The sequence below is a fragment of the Vanacampus margaritifer genome, chromosome 1 (genome assembly GCF_051991255.1).
Source record: "Vanacampus margaritifer isolate UIUO_Vmar chromosome 1, RoL_Vmar_1.0, whole genome shotgun sequence".
NCBI classification, from domain to species: domain Eukaryota; kingdom Metazoa; phylum Chordata; class Actinopteri; order Syngnathiformes; family Syngnathidae; genus Vanacampus; species Vanacampus margaritifer.
This window is the reverse complement of record NC_135432.1, coordinates 7,411,376-7,427,500: the sequence shown is the minus strand read 5'-3', so window position 1 is coordinate 7,427,500 and position 16,125 is coordinate 7,411,376. Positions and strand designations below refer to the sequence as shown.

Below are 16,125 nucleotides of genomic sequence, written 5' to 3'. Positions count from 1 at the left end.
TCAGAGCGAGACAGTGACAGAAAGCCAGAGGCAGGCCAAGCACACAAAGCATTTCTCCGTCTCTGCCGCATTACGTCTTATCTCTCATTTCTTTCATTTGCTGCGTCTTTCTTCCTCCCCCTGTCTCTGCAGGTTTTCCTGAGCAGAGCGTTTGTGTGGCGGAGTTTGAGCTGAGAGCGGAAGTGAGTGGGCGCGAGAGGGATCGTGTGTCATGGCTGACAGCGAAGGGACAAACCTGGAGGACCCTCCCTATAAAAACCTGCTGCTCCTGGGGGCCATCGCGGCAGCGTCGGCCTTCGTCGTCACCATCCTCATCGTCCTCGTCTGCGTGGGCTGCCAGAGGTGAGGGCACGCTCACGGGAAATTAATCTCATTAGGGTCGCGGTTAAAATGGATTTTGGCTCCGGTTTAGGGCGAGAGGTGGAATACACCCTGGACTGGTCACCAGCCAATCAAAGGGCACAAACTAACATTGACACTCACATTCACACACCTTCTCAGGGCATTGAATCTGGTCTGTCTCCATCCTTGTTGCATGAACTGATGAAGCCTTCTCAGATGAGAGGAAAAACACCTTGGAAGAAAAACCGAGCAGTCTAGTTGCGATCAAGGTTATTATCGTTCGTGAAAAACGAAATCTACAACTGGAATTGAAAAAAGGTTTTCATTATTAAAATAAAAATGAAAATTATTTTGAAAAAATGAAAACTAACTGAAACTGCAGTATATCTTACATTTATAAAACTAACTATGATAATATTGATATAGCTAACTATAATTACATTGAAAATGTCATTTGTTGAGCTTTAGGGGTTCATTTGTTTCAAATGTATTTTTTTGTTAGTGCTGTACATCCATACAGAAGAAGAAAAGTCAAACAGTTCTTTGAGAATTTACTCAACTTTACTTTATTACACAATACTTAGTGACTTTTTTTCAAATCTTCTACTCAAAAAATATCTAATTAAAAAAAAAGCTAAAACTAATACTAGAACTAATTAAAAACGAACTAAAAAAACAAACTTGCTCTATTTATTTATTTTTATTAAAACTTACAGAATTTTTTTTTTAAAAGTAAAAAAAAAAAAAATCCAAAACTATTATAACCCTGATTAAGATTCCTTGATGAACCTAACATTGAAAAGTGGGAAGAAGCTCGGGATAAAACCCCAAAAAGCGCAAGGAGAAAAGGAAGATTTGATCCCCAAACCCGAGGAAGACGTGCCAACTCAAATGTGTTTGTCGCGGCCATCGTTGAAGACGACCACTCGTCCACCGTGCTACCGTGTGACACAAAACTATCCAACATATCATTTCATCTGTTGGCTTCTCACGCTTCTGAATTAAAATGTCACCGCTCCCCACTTTTCCTTCTCTTTTTTTCTCTTCCCTCAATACTCATTTTATTTATCCAAGTCAAAGTTGTCAGTTAGTAATCAGATGACAGAAAAATGTTGACCTCAACAAGCACCTTAGGAAGATGAATTTGGAATCAGGTTGGCATCAAACTCAAGGTCTAGTGGCCAGATCCGGCCCGCAACATTATTTTATGTGGCCGACAAAAGCAAATCATGTTTATCAACTTCCATGATCCTTGCTAAAATCTGTAACAAAATTTCAAATCCTCACGTGTAATAAATAATGACATTGAGATTTTGCAGGCCTCTGGTCAGGATGCCTCCTGGGCTCCTCCCTGTTGAGGTGACTGGCGGGAGGGAAATCTGGGCTTCCCTGCTAAAGCTTGGATGGCTGGATAGATTGTTCAAGTTACTGTAAAAAGGGTCATAAAAAATGACTGCAAATTTTCATGATCCTTTTTATAGTAACTTGAACAATAATTGAACAAACTGTTATCCTTGATATTTTTAAAATTTTAAAACTAGTATGCTATAAATTTCCTGTGTGTATATAATAATACCACGAGGCATTTAAACTTTACTTCATAATGGCCCTCTGAGTGAAGCTGTAAGTACAAAGTGGCCCGTGACAAAAATAAATTGACACACCTGGGTTAAAGGAACAGTCACTGTCTGCAAATTCTGAAGCCCCAGGCCAGATTAGATGTCCGTCTGTCCATCCATCATCCACCCATCCGTCCGTTTGTCTGTCCATCCATCATCCACCCATCCGTCCGTTTGTCTGTCCATCCATCATCCACCCATCCGTCCGTTTGTCTGTCCATCTATCCCCCCGTCTGTCCATCCAACCATCCATCCATCCTTCCATCCATCCATCATCTATCCTCCCATCCACCTGTCCATCTGTCCACCCAAACAAAGACCCATCCACCCACCCTTCTGTCTGTCTGTCCACCCAAACAAAGAACCAACCCACCCACCCTTCTGTCTGTCTGTCCGTCCATCCATCCATCCATCATTTATCCTCCCATCCGTTCGTCTGTCCATCTCTTCACCCAACCAACCACCCACCCGCCAGTCTGTCTGTCTTTCCATCCGTCCGTCCGTCCCTCTGCCTGTCCATCCATTCATCCATCATCCATCCATCTGTCCATCTGTCCATCTATCCACCCGTCTGTCCATCCATCCATCATCTATCCTCCCATCCATCTGTCCATCTATCCACCCAACCGCCCATCTGTCCGTTCGTCTGTCCATCTGTTCACCCAGCCGTTACCTCCCACCCACCCTTCTGTCTGTCTGTCCGTCTATCCATCCATCCATCCATCCATCCATCATCTATCCTCCCATCCGTTCGTCTGTCCATCTCTTCACCCAACCAACCACCCACCCGCCAGTCTGTCTGTCTTTCCATCCGTCCGTCCGTCCCTCTGCCTGTCCATCCATTCATCCATCATCCATCCATCCGTCCATCTGTCCATCTATCCACCCGTCTGTCCATCCATCCATCATCTATCCTCCCATCCATCTGTCCATCTATCCACCCAACCGCCCATCTGTCCGTTCGTCTGTCCATCTGTTCACCCAGCCGTTACCACCCACCCGCCAGTCTGTCTGTCTTTCCGTCCGTCCGTCTCTCTGTCTGTCCATCCATCCATCCATCCATCATCTATCGTCCCATCCATCCATCCATCTGTCCCCCCACCCATCCATCCATCCATCCATTATCTGAACAGCTTTATCATCCACATGCATTTACTCTTAAGTCAGGGGTGGGCACACTCGGTCCTCGAGGGCAGGAGTCCTGCAGGTTTTGGAGGTTTCCCTCTTTCAACACAGCTGATTCCATTCAACAGGACCGTTATCAGGCTTATGCAGAGCTTGCTGATGAACTGATCATATGTCAGCTGTGTTGGAGAAGGGAAACATCCAAAACCTGCAGGACTGCGGCCCTCAATGACCCGAGTTTGCCCACCCCTCTAAGTGGTACAGCCAAGAAAAACGCTACATAAATCATTAACAAATACATGCAATCAACTCTTAAATTAAATGTAAGTCAGCGCTTCCAATGTGCTTCGGCCATAAGAAAAGGCCCGCAAAAGTCCGATAGCGTATTATCCATTACAATGTCATACTTATTTGGAGAAAATAGCTTCTCAGAAACAGCGAGAGAAAGAACTGAGATGAGGGGGCGGGGTTAAACATTCACACCTGCACCATTGTTTTCGTGCTTCATCTTATTACTTGCTTCGCTCCATATCAACAGTTGCCTATAGCTACCACCTCCGAGGATTCACAACGACTCTCACCCTCTTTTAGAACAAGTTGGTGTGCTTGAGAATAGCAAAAGTACAAAATGTAAGAGAAAAGCATGAAGGAGACCGCATGATGAATGGTTGCACGAAAAACACAAAAATGGTTTATAAAAGGTAGCGCAACACCCTTGTGGTGTGCTCTGCTCACTGTTTGTGTCATGTTTGGGGTTCTGGTTTTGGTTGTGTGTCTCCATTGGTCTTGAGTGTGGTCCTGCCTTTCCTCGTGTCAACCAATCCGTGCCCTCAGCCACTTGTGTCTTGCCCCAGCTGTGTCTTGTTGTCTCGTTAGTGTGTGTGTATTTCGTTCCCTGGTTTTGGTCAGTCCTTGTGGGATCGTTGTCGCTGTCACCTCTGGTGTTCTGTTTGTTACTTTGAGTTTGGATCTTTTCAGATCTTTGTTTATTTAAAGCTAACCAGTACCCCTGTTAGTGGTTTTGTAAAATAAATTATGTTCAGTATAACCTGCCTCCCTGCATTTGGGTCCTCCACTCCGCACTCGTGACAGAGTCAACTCTGCACCGTGACAGTTCGGGCTCTTATCAAGCAAAGATTTAGCTGCTGACTGGACATGATCTCGTGTATCTTCTGAGAGTATATTTGAACTGTCCAGCGGCTCCCTTTGACCTTTCTTACTTTTGCTCTTTGTCAGAAAAAGCAAGAGCAAGCACCCTTCGGCCGGAGAGAAAGGCACATCTGTAAATATGGTCAGACATACTTTCACTTTCTCCCTCTCCATCTTATGACATGTCGCTAAACGAAAAATGAATGAAGCTTTGAATGAATGTGTTCACATTGTGTTTGACAGCAGGGTTCCCTTCGACACCCAAAACTGAATTCTATGAGCAAATCGGACACCAGGCTGCATGAGATCAATCGCTTTCCGTGCAACGGCAACTGTAAGTGATTTACAATCAATGGCAGCGGGCGACTGCCAGGCAAGCTTTCTTGATGATCCCCCCCCCTTTTTGCACCGTCCCGCTTTCTCCCGCACCCGCCCTCTTGCTCAGCTGTTAGCAAGAGCCGACCGGCCAGCATGGACCTCCTGCTCCTCCACAGTCGGCGCTCCCAGACGGACCTGAGGCCTTCGCAGGGACGGCAGCTCCCGCAGATCCCCACCAGTCCGCAGGGATCCAGCCAAGGGGGCGAAGGGGACGTCGGAGGGGATGGGGGAGGGGGGGAGGCCAGGGACCATACTTACACTGAGGTGGGCCTGCGAAATAATCCCACGCCGACGCACGGCTTGGACGACGGCCTGTACGAGAGCGTCAGTGTCCGGGAAGGGGACGCCGTCCCCAAAGTGCCGGCGGCGCCGCCACCGACGTCCACCAACGCTCTGACTTCAGTCGAGGTCGCCCAAAGCCCGCCTGCTCAGGCCAACGGAGCCCGCAATGGGAATGGGAACGTATGTACATACACACGGCGCCATGTCTGCAAACATTCTTTAGCAATTACTCAACTTTATTTCTAGCGCTCTTAGCTGCTGTACATAAAGTACAAATCAGGCATATAAACACATTTAAAACAATCATTTAATGACATAAAGACAGTAAATACAAAAAATCACTACAATAATGCCAAGTCTCATGTTGAGTCGGAAAGCAAAGAATGTGTTTTGAGACAAGTTTTAAAAATGGACGTTTAGCATTAAAAATAAAATGCATTAGAGTAATCCAGTTGATATGTGACAAAGGCATTGTGAAAAGGAGAGGCTTTACTTTAACCATCTGCCTAAGATAACAAAATAAATAAAAAAAAAAAAAAAAGGATTTAGCAACAGCGCCAATTTGCCGGTCCAATTTAAAACCCATGTTCGAAATAGACCATCCACACAGCAGTGAAAGGAAATATGCTTTTTTTTTTTTTAAGATGGAACCCATTTGCAACAAATGCAAAGAAAATAGCAGGGGCCCTAAAATTGAACCCTGTGGAACTCCATATGACATTGGGGCAGAGCGGGACTCAAAGCAACCATTTCATTTAATTCATTTTCATTTCATTTGTTCATTTATTTCAGGCAGCAATCAACAAGATATTATTTTTTTCCCCAACAATACTTAACTAAACCTAGCCTGAAAAGGAAGTGGAAATAAGAAACACTTTCAAGGCTTAGACAAAATGTCCTGCCTGCCGAGTAGGATCCAAACCACTCTAGAGCACTAATTAATCAATTAATTAATTGATTAAAGTTTAATTAAAGCAGAAGCACCCCTTTGTGTGTCTCTTCCATCTTGTGACGCACCTTTGCAGGCAGGGGCTTAAAATCATTTGGCAACTATTTTTGCACAATTAGAGTAGCTGCTGTTTCCTTATTTGCCACTATAGATTTGCAGTTTGGACATCTTACTTGTCGTGTAGATTCATTGGTGACGTATTTGTTGATGGAAGATGTTGCTCTTTACCTACCAGAGTTTTTGTTTCTTCTTTTGGAAAACGTGCGAAATCTGTCATATGGCAAGCATTTTTTTTGTGTGTGTGCCAGTTTTACCAGCAGGTGGCGCATTTGGGGCCTGCCTGGGCCTTCACTGTGGACTGAAGTGACCTTATCCATTCTTTAATATCACCCACCATTACTCTTAAATACATCACACTCACCACAAATAACTGATTTTGCAACATCTTACCGTGTCATTTATCGAACAAGTACTACTTTTTGAAATCTGAGAGGTTTTCCGTTTTTGCAGCTTTTCCTGGAACGTAATGAATGAACACTTTATGCCCTTGTATTTGTCTTTTCTTTCCAGGGTGGCAGAGGGAACGGCACCATTAACGGAACAATGGCAGGGAAAAGTAATGGGGGGAGCGGGGTTAACGGGTCCCCCCTGTCTTCGGTCAACTCGCTGGCCATCCAAGAACCGACTGCGGCCGAGTACGCTTCCATTCGCAAGTTCAGAAAGGTCAGCTACTTGTTTTCTTGTACTTTTTTTTACTGACTTAAAGATTGTATGTTGTAGGGCTTTATGTAGCAAAACATAGAATTTTGTGTTGGCAGTATTTGTTAGAAGCATTAAGTGCGCACTCTAAAAACAGTTGGATCGAAAATAACCCAGATTGGGTCGAAAATGGACCGACCCAACTTTTTGAGTAATTAAACAGATAAAATTAATAACCCACAAAGCAAACTGTTGTTTATTTGTTTTGTTTTTGTTTTTTTTTTTGTTTTTTTGGGGGGGAAGGCTTGTTTTGGGTTATTCGTATGACCCAACTTTTTGGGCAAATTGAACATTGAATTGGGTCAAAAATGAACCGACCCAACTTTTGGCGTTTAGTCCTAAACATTGGGTGAAATTAAATTAATAACCCACAAAGCAAACTGTTTTTTGGGGGGGCTTGTTTTGGGTTATTCGTATGACCCAACATTTTGGGCAAATTGAACAACCCATTTGAATTGGGTCAAAAATGAACCGACCCAACTTTTGGCGTTATTTAGTCCTAAAATTGGGTCAAATTAAATTAATAACCCACAAAGCTAACTGTTTTTTTTGGGTGGGCTTGTTTTGGGTTATTCGTTTGACCCAACTTTTTGGGCAAATTGAAAAACCCATTTGAATTGGGTCAAAAATGAACCAACCCAACTTTGGGCGTTATTTAGTCCTAAACATTGGGTCAAATTAAATTAATAACCCACAAAGCTAACTGTTTTTTGGGTGGGCTTGTTTTGGGTTATTCGTTTGACCCAACTTTTTGAGCAAATTGAACAACCCATTTGAATTGGGTCAAAAATGAACCGACCCAACTTTTGGAGTTATTTAGTCCTAAACATTGGGTCAAATTAAATTAATAACCCACAAAGCAAACTGTTTTTTCGGGGGGCTTTTTTTGGGTTATTCGTTTGACCCAACTTTTTGGACAAATTGAAAAACCCCTTTGAATTGGGTCAAAAATGAACCGACCCAACTTTTGGAGTTATTTAGTCCAAAACATTGGGTCAAATTAAATTAATAGCCCACAAAGCAAACTGTAACTTCAAATCATTTCTATTTCTGTTCTTGTTAAAATATTTGAATAAGAAGATAGATGTGTTAGTAAAGTCTTAAAAATACTCCCTTGTTCTGCACGAGAACTCCAAAAACACATGCATGTTTCATTTTGTGCTGTTTTCCTTAAGCTTTGTCTATTATGTCTTCACCGGTGATGTCAAGGTTGACAAGACAAACAGGAAGGAAAACAACGGCGCCGACAGCCAGTCAGACCAATCGAGCGTGAGCGACTCGCCCTCGGCTGCTGCTCCGCAACTTCACCGCAGTCAGGAGTTTCCACGCAAACCCCTGGAGCCCTTTCACCTGCACTCTTTCCCAAAGGTAGCACCATAAAAAAATAAAAATAAAAATCTTAAAAAATAAATAATAAATACACACTGCAGCAAGTCAGCTTGACAAACCACTAGAGGGCGCTGTCCACAAAGTAACCACACTTGTAGCGTAGCTTTGAGAAAATACAGTAACATTAAGATAGATGGATAGATAGATAGATAGATAGATAGATAGATAGATAGATAGAGAGATAAAAAGTATTTGTCTGAATCAGAGCATGAATTGACAAACATACCTAAATAAGGTAATAGCTAAATTGCTAGCTAGCTAGCTAGCTAGATAGATAGATAGCTAGAACAATAACATAATGGCTGAATTTTATTTATTTATTTCTTCATTTTACAGTGAATATATGTTATTTGGTGACTGGCCTTCGCATTTTCGGGCCGTCGTTGAGGCTTCCCTGCGCTTTGGCTGACACATTTTGTAGTTGTATTCTTTGTCCTTGGGTTACAAAGACATTGTTAGCTTGTGTTTTTGTACTTTTGATGAGCATTGTTAAACCACAAAATGGGAGGGAGCGTGCATATTTCTGCATTTGTGAGCGCAGATGTGGGTCCTCTGCTTCTTTTGCTTTTTTGTGCTGGCTCGGGAAGAGTGGAAAGATGCATTATGTAAGAACTTGGTGGGCTGCCAAGCCGCCTCCACGTGCTTGCGTGCGCAGGCGCGCGTGTGTGTGTCGTGCACTCCCATTGACTATCATCAGCAAGGCTGCCTAGAAATGGCAAACAGGTAGCCGATAAATAATGCTCACATCTTGAAGCCATTTGATTTTGTCTCTCCGATTGCATATTGCCTCACGCTGGAGGAGTGAATACAGTTTTGATCATGTTTGAAATACAAATGATACAGTTTGAGCACGAAAGGCCAAGTTGCTTGTAATTAAATAGGCATGATTTTTTTTAAACATATTTTTTCCATAATATACAGACAGTGCAGTACCTCGGGGGTCCCTCTCTCTGTATGTTTGTGGGCAAGGTTGCTTTTCTGAACAAGCATCAACAAGTTGAATCTGAAGCAGCATGCGTGCAAATTAAAGTTGGTGAGGAGTAATAGCATCTATTTTTAATATGTTCAGTTAGAAAAAACAAAGTCTCCAAAGTCTTAACTGAACTGAATTGGCGACTTTTACACTTTGGCGGACTGTTTTTAACTGTGCCCATATGGCCCTAATGTAGGCCAAAATTTCATTTATAGAAAAACATTAGAAGGGCAAAAACAACATCTAGAGCTTTTGTTGTTATTTTTTACATTTTTTTTATTTTCTGCAGATTAATGCTCTAAATAAAAATCCAGTGGTGCCTTGAGATATGAGCTGTTATTCGACTGATTTATATATATTTTTTGTTTCTTTGACTTGAGAGACAAAAAAAATGGCGTGCTGTAACTACTAGAACTCCCAGCAGCAGTTTGGCTGATAGTGAAAATTTGTTTACAAAACATTTAGTGTAATGCAAGCAAACAATGCAAATTGTCATATGCTAATGAATAGCTTTGGTGTCTCGGTGTTACGACCCTTTCGGCAATAGGAAATTGGGTGCAAAGGGCGGCTGTGACAGACAATATATAACGATACTGCAGGTCATTAAATTGCATTAAAAGTCATTCATTGGATTTGGGTAAAATTAAGGCCTTTAATGTAATTAAGAAGGATTAAATACAATGTCTAGAAGCAATTAAAAATGGAAATACAATCGTTGTTAGTTGTTGTGTAAAGGAGTCACTATAACACAATTAAGCAATAAAAAACGTGTTATAAACATGTGTTTGTGGAGGCTGGTGACTAGTTGTCATTTACAGTGAATAAAATAGCCTGAGGTCCACAAGTTGCTTCATGTTCCAAATCCCATTGGCTACAAATTTGAAAAGAAAAATGTACAGTTCTTGTCACCAACATCCAACATAAAACACTGATGCCGCCTAGTGGCAGAAAACTACCTCAGCACTAATCTGACTAAAAAATGTTGTCAATTTTTTCTTCCAGGGTCATCAGCATGTGTTAAATTTCTGCTATAAATAAAGTTTTCCAAAAGTTCTAAATCATTTTTAAAAATAAAAAGTGTAGGGGGTTTCCAGTGTCAGCATCATTTTTTATACAGTGGAAATTTTAATAAATCCATGAATGAAAAGTTCCCTTTACCTCACTGAGCGACAAATGCATGCGAATGTAGCTAATTTGGGATTTTCATCAGGGTTCGTAAAGGGTTTCAAAAGATCTTTGCAGACAGTGGAAAATTTGTCTGAATATGTTTGAAAAATCTTTGGACAAGTAAAAGTGTTTTCCTGATGAAAACCCTACATTTGTGCCATTTGCAAGCATTCACCACTCAGTGCGTTATCATCTTTATTGGCCTTGAAATTCGTAAAAAGCCGATGCCGATATTTTTTATAATGCCAAATATCGGCCGATAATCGGTCTATCCCTACTGGCATGGGCATGACATTAGTTTTAAGTTGCATTGAAAAAGCATCAAATTAGTAGGAGTGGGAATCTTTGAATGTCTCACGATGTGATTCAATTCCGATTTTCGGGTCTGCGATTCGATTCCGATTTTCGGGTCTGCGATTCGATTCAGAATCGATTTTTGTTTAAGAACGATTTGATTGACAATGATTTTTGCTTCAGTCTATAGATGTGCAAGGAATCGTAATGATCTACTCGAGTCTGACTCGCTAATGCTAATTAGCGTGCTACTCGCGGCACTTTTATCACTCAAAAGAACGGCTCCACACTGCAAAAAAACAACTTTTATTGGAATAACTTGATCGTGACTTTTTCCTTCTACTCTCTAATGTGGCTACAACTTAACAGTGTATTAGACCGAGTGGAACCACACTGCCCATAAGTGGCCAAATCGGGTACAACATGAACAGCGCTCTAAATGAAGGCACACACAGACAATGGCAAGACTGTATAAAATAATTTAAATGCAATGTTGGGACATTTAAAATCTATTCTGAATAGTACTAAATGAGAATCGTGATTCTTATGAGAATCCATTTTTTGGGCACACCCCTACAAATTAGATTTGCATAAATCATGAAGCACCAACTTCTTATAATTCATTTTATACATTGCATTTTTAGTATGTCATTACTAGAGTAATGATGTGTTTTTATAAAATACAATATTATAGATTGCTGGTATTTAAAAAAAAAAAAAAACATTACAAAAATGTTTTGTTTAGGTATGGGCAAGTACTAATACCGGTAGTATCTTGCCACTTTGGTCTAATTTGACAAGAAGTTAGAAGAAGAACTGTTCCAGATTGTAAACTGCAATAGTTGCCTGATTTCCTGATTGAATTTGTTTGTCAGGAGCCGGTGTTCATGGGCAACGGTGAGCAGTACATCTGGAAGCCGCCAGAGGATGACGATATCATCACTTTGCACCCGCCCCCGCACCGCATCGAGAACGGACAGGGACACCCGTCGCCCCCTACTGCCAAGGAGGTAGGGAAAGCTGCAAACAGACCGACAGACAGACAGAAAGACGGAAAGATGTGTGCCTTGTGGCTGCTATGTTTATAAATGGGGGCGCCCCTTTGATTGGGCATGCCGTCATAACACGGCTGCCCTGTGACCTTCCTGTCATACTCGGCTTGCAGCCAGAGGTTAGGTTACACGCGTCCCGCGGCCCAACCCCCCCCTGCATGAACCCTGGCCGCAATCCCCTGGCACCCCCCCTAAGCTACGTCTCCAACGGACAGCCCACCAGATGGATCCAACATAAGCATCACTCGCTCCCAAAAACTAATCTCCGCTTCTCATCCATGGAGATTTTTTTTTTTTTTTAAATTTCCACTCAAGCAACGGGCCTTCGCAGGCGGAATGGGATGAGCCCCAGTGGGCCAACGGACCTATTCTTCCTAATTATATGGCGGAGCTGTCTGGTGGTGAGAGGAGGAAGTCTGCACTGTCCAATCGTGTCTCAATGTTACATTTCCGACCACATCTGCTTCCACATGCAGCGGCTCCTCCCCCGTTAATCCGCTCGCAATCCGCTCTTTCTTTTTCTCTGCGCTAGTGCCGTACGCCGAGTATAACAAGCAGTTGGGGGGGGGGGGGGGGCATACATGGCATCTTTTAGTGTTTCAAAGAGAGCTATGATATGTTTGTGAGCTTTCAATATAGTTAGTTGTTTAGGGCTGGGTATCGATTGCAATTTCCTGAATCGATTCGATTTCGATTTTCAGTTCGATTTTTTTTCCCCAATTCGATTCCATTCACTTCACTTCAATTCGATGTTGATTAATTAAGGAACATCAATTCTTCTTAAATATCAAGGACATGATAACAACTCCGCAAACATTTAATGCCAAATTAAATCGAACTGGCTAAATGATTTATTTTATTAATGAAAGTAACACATGTTATAGTCACTTACGTGTTACACAAACATTGACATCAGCAAGGATGAGATGAAAATATGTTCATAATACTAATTCAATAATTGTAAATATAAACTTAAAAAATTCGGAATTGTCTTAAAGTGCAATAAGTCAGGTCTTTCATGAATGTAAGAAAATACTTTTCAATTTATGCGAACAGTAAATTCCAAGAAAAATTAAGCGTAAGATAAAAAAAAAGGCCTTTAACATTTTATTTTATTTTGAATTCATGGGAAAAAGAAATATAAAAATAATCGATTCATGGTTTTATGAATCGATATCAGGCTCGAAAAGGAAATATCGATTCGATATCGATTATTCGATTTTTCAAACCCAGCCCTAATTTTTGTTTTGAGATTCCTTTTTGTAAATGTAATATGTTTTAATTACTTTTCAGAAAGTTTATGCTTTCTATTAGTTTAGTTTTTAATAGTTTCAGTAAAAAAAAAAGAAAGAAGTATATTTCTTCGGTGATCGATTTAGAAAAACATTACAGCAAGTATTGTGTGGTAAAAATTCAACAAAAATATTATTTGACAAAACATTTTCAAAATCCACAAATCAAACACAGTTGCTATAACAGTCCACACACTATGAATTACAATAAGTAATGTAGTAAAGTCAAAGTTAAAAAGTACCCCTTCATTAAATTACTCAAGTACAACTACATAAAAAAGTAGAGTAGCAAAGTACTTTTACTTCTTTACATTCCACCACTACTGCATCTAAACTTAGATGCCTCACAACCCCAATATCTTAAAGCGGGATGGTTTCGCTTTCCAAACACTAGCGTCAAGTTTCAGGATGAGTATGACAGCCGTCCCAAACACGCAAAGCCACAAGCACGGCTGTCGCCAAGGAGCGACATCATCTGGTGGCCCTTTTTTTATTGGCTGCTGCCAGATGAGGTCGCTTCTAGGCAACACACAGTCAAAGGACCAAAACTTCCACACGACTGTTCAGGGTTCACCCTTCCCTCTTCCAGCTAACGGCTGTGCTGTAATACCCAAATAAATACAATGAAGGGCATTTTTGCTATAATTATAGCTAGTTAGCTTTCATTTTGTAAATGTAAAATGTCGTTTTCAGTTGTTTTTTTTTTGGGCTTTGGGCGTTTTTCTCTCTCTAAAACTCTTTAACTCATTCACTGCCGTTGACGGCTATAGACGTCAAAAATTCATTTGAACTATTTCTATTAGTTAAACATTTTTTCCCCACTTTTGTTAACAAGAGTATGAAAACCTAGAATTTTATTTTTTTGTACATTTAGAACAGATCTAAATTTTGTGATTTAATCGTGAGTTAACTAGTGAAGTCATGCGATTAATTATGATTTTAAAAAAAATTGCCTGACGCCCCTAATTTTTAATGATCTTTTCTTTAAAAAAATTAAAAAAAAAAATTAGTTAAATACTTTACTTAGAGATTTTTTTTTGTCATGAAAAAAAAAACTTCAAACATATTTTAAAAAGAAGACAAGAGGAACGGCATAGCGCTTTGAGGTTTGATACACTCTAAAAACAGTTGAGTCAAAAGTTGACCTAACTTTCTGGGTTGTTTTATACAAAAGACCAAATTTTTTGACCCAAGTAAAGATCTAAACAATATTTATGATTTATTGACGCAAAATTAACTCATTAATTATGATTAAAAAATGTAATCGCCTGACGCCCCTAATTTTTTATTATCTTTTCTTTAAAAATAAATAAATAAATTAAATAGTTTTTTAAAAAAAAAAGAAAGAAGAAAAGATTATTAAGAAGTAGGAGCGTCAGGCGATTAATTATTTTTGTAATTAATCGCATGACTTCACTAGTTAACTCACGATTAATCACAAATTTTATATCTGTTCTAAATGTACACTAATTTTTTTCTAAATTTTCATACTCTTGTTAACAAAAGTGGAAAAAAAATGTTAAACTAATAAAAATAGTGAACAAAGGCATTTCTTACTGATACTGATAACGATTTGGTGACGTGTTAAACTGCTTTAATATATCACCATCTACTGCTGAGGAGGACTTAATGTCAGATGTTTTTATTTTTTATTTTTTTAACTTATGTATCGGTGGCTGGTATTTGGTAGGCTCCATAAGCACCCGATGCTGTAAAATAATATACCTGGTATCGGTACATAGTTATCCCTAATTAACTCATTCACTGCGATAAATTCATATTAAAAAAAAAAGATTATTAAAAATTAGGGGCGACAGGCGATTACATTTTTTAATTGTAATTAATCGCATGACTTCACTAGTTAACTCACGATTAATCACAAATTTTATATCTGTTCTAAATGTACAATAAAAAAATTCTAGGTTTTTATACTCTTGTTAACAAAAGTGGAAAAAAATGTTAAACTAATAGAAATAGTTCAAATGAATTTTTGACGTCTATAGCCGTCAATGGCAGGGAATGAGTTAATAAAGTCAAGAGTATAGTTGTCGAATTGTTGAAGCACATAACGGCAGTCGACTGTTGCTTCCAGAGCATCTGGCCTTGACTGCGCGTTGTCTTATCTCTATTTTGCTCTGTCATGATTTCTTTCCCCGACTCGTTCATTGCCACGTTCACCAGTTTGCCGTTTCTAGCTGCCCGTATAATTTGTGTCTTGAGTAGGGGAGACAAAACAGAAAAGAACACGGGCAGAGGGGAGGGCAAAAGACAAAATACAATGCGCGCTGGCTTCCTCAACAGCTGCAGCCGCGTTCTGAAATCCCCACCGTCTTGTGACTTCCTTCCTGTGCTGCGCGATGTTGCAAACTGCGTATGCACAAACAGTACACGCATTTGCTCAGATATGCACGCTGCACAGTTTGTGTAAACGCTTTAGAGCGGACACCTTGGTCTTTGTTTATCCATAAAGGTCACAAAAGAGATTTGTAGGGGTGGGGTGCATGTCCCGCTTCGGAGAAGAAGGGAGGGGCAAGAATACCTTGAGATATTATTGACCTAATTTAACTCACTGCACAATAAGCAGAAGTTTAGCAAATAACTAAATACTGAACAAGTCATCAAAAAAAGTGTCAAGCTGTTTACTGGTAATGTGTTTTTAAAACAACTACATAGAGTGTCAGTTTAGCTTAATGCTAACACATATGGAAAGTGTTGTTTACATGCTAGCAGTTAGCTCTAGACTCTAAGGACAATATTATTGAATGTTTTTTTTTCCAATTAAAAAACAACACAATTAAAAAAAAAATCTGGAACGGATAAATCGCAATTCCATTAATTCCAATGGGCAAGGTTAATTTGAGATACGAGTGTTTTATGTTATTGGTTTGGAACGACTTAAACTCATATCTCCAAATTCTCCAATCACAACTTCAGATGGGTAAAAGTGCAACGGGGGTCAAGATACTTGTGCGGCTTCTTCCTCTGAGAATTTTGTTTGAATGTGATGTCAGGTGTGCGCAAGAAAGTGCGCACAGCCTGTCAGGGCCACCAAAGTCGAGCTGCTGGTTTTGGGCGTGATCATCGAAGGTAAACACGGACACGTCCCACAGTCCTCTGCTCTCGTGCTCTCTTGCTTGCAGGCATTTTGACACAAAAAGTCACGGCAGTAGATAACCAAATTCCCCACACGACCTCACGCAGGTTTCACTACAAACCTTAAAAGGAGACACAGACACGCAAACACCACACATGTACTGTAGTGCTGGGAAATGATTACAATTTTGCCATCTCACGGTTATAAAAACAAGCAAATCGCTAATGCTAGCAGTCAATGTAAAATCCCATTGACAGGCAA

General features: G+C 40.4%; 1 protein-coding gene across 4 annotated transcripts in view; it reads left to right on the top strand.

Annotated features, from left to right (window-relative positions):
- LOC144061166 (uncharacterized) overlaps nucleotides 1-16,125 on the top strand; it is a 64,718-nt gene that overhangs the window by 39,542 nt on the left and 9,051 nt on the right. For 3 of the 4 annotated variants that reach the window (XM_077581350.1, XM_077581343.1, XM_077581359.1), the window contains exons 2-8: nucleotides 133-342; nucleotides 4,323-4,377; nucleotides 4,479-4,569; nucleotides 4,681-5,075; nucleotides 6,415-6,567; nucleotides 7,813-7,971; nucleotides 11,302-11,436. In XM_077581350.1, coding sequence (XP_077437476.1) covers nucleotides 212-342; nucleotides 4,323-4,377; nucleotides 4,479-4,569; nucleotides 4,681-5,075; nucleotides 6,415-6,567; nucleotides 7,813-7,971; nucleotides 11,302-11,436 — 1,119 coding nt within the window. In that variant the 5' untranslated portion in view covers nucleotides 133-211. The remainder of the gene's footprint in view (nucleotides 1-132; nucleotides 343-4,322; nucleotides 4,378-4,478; nucleotides 4,570-4,680; nucleotides 5,076-6,414; nucleotides 6,568-7,812; nucleotides 7,972-11,301; nucleotides 11,437-16,125) is intronic. The other variant, XM_077581368.1, reaches the window with a different exon arrangement.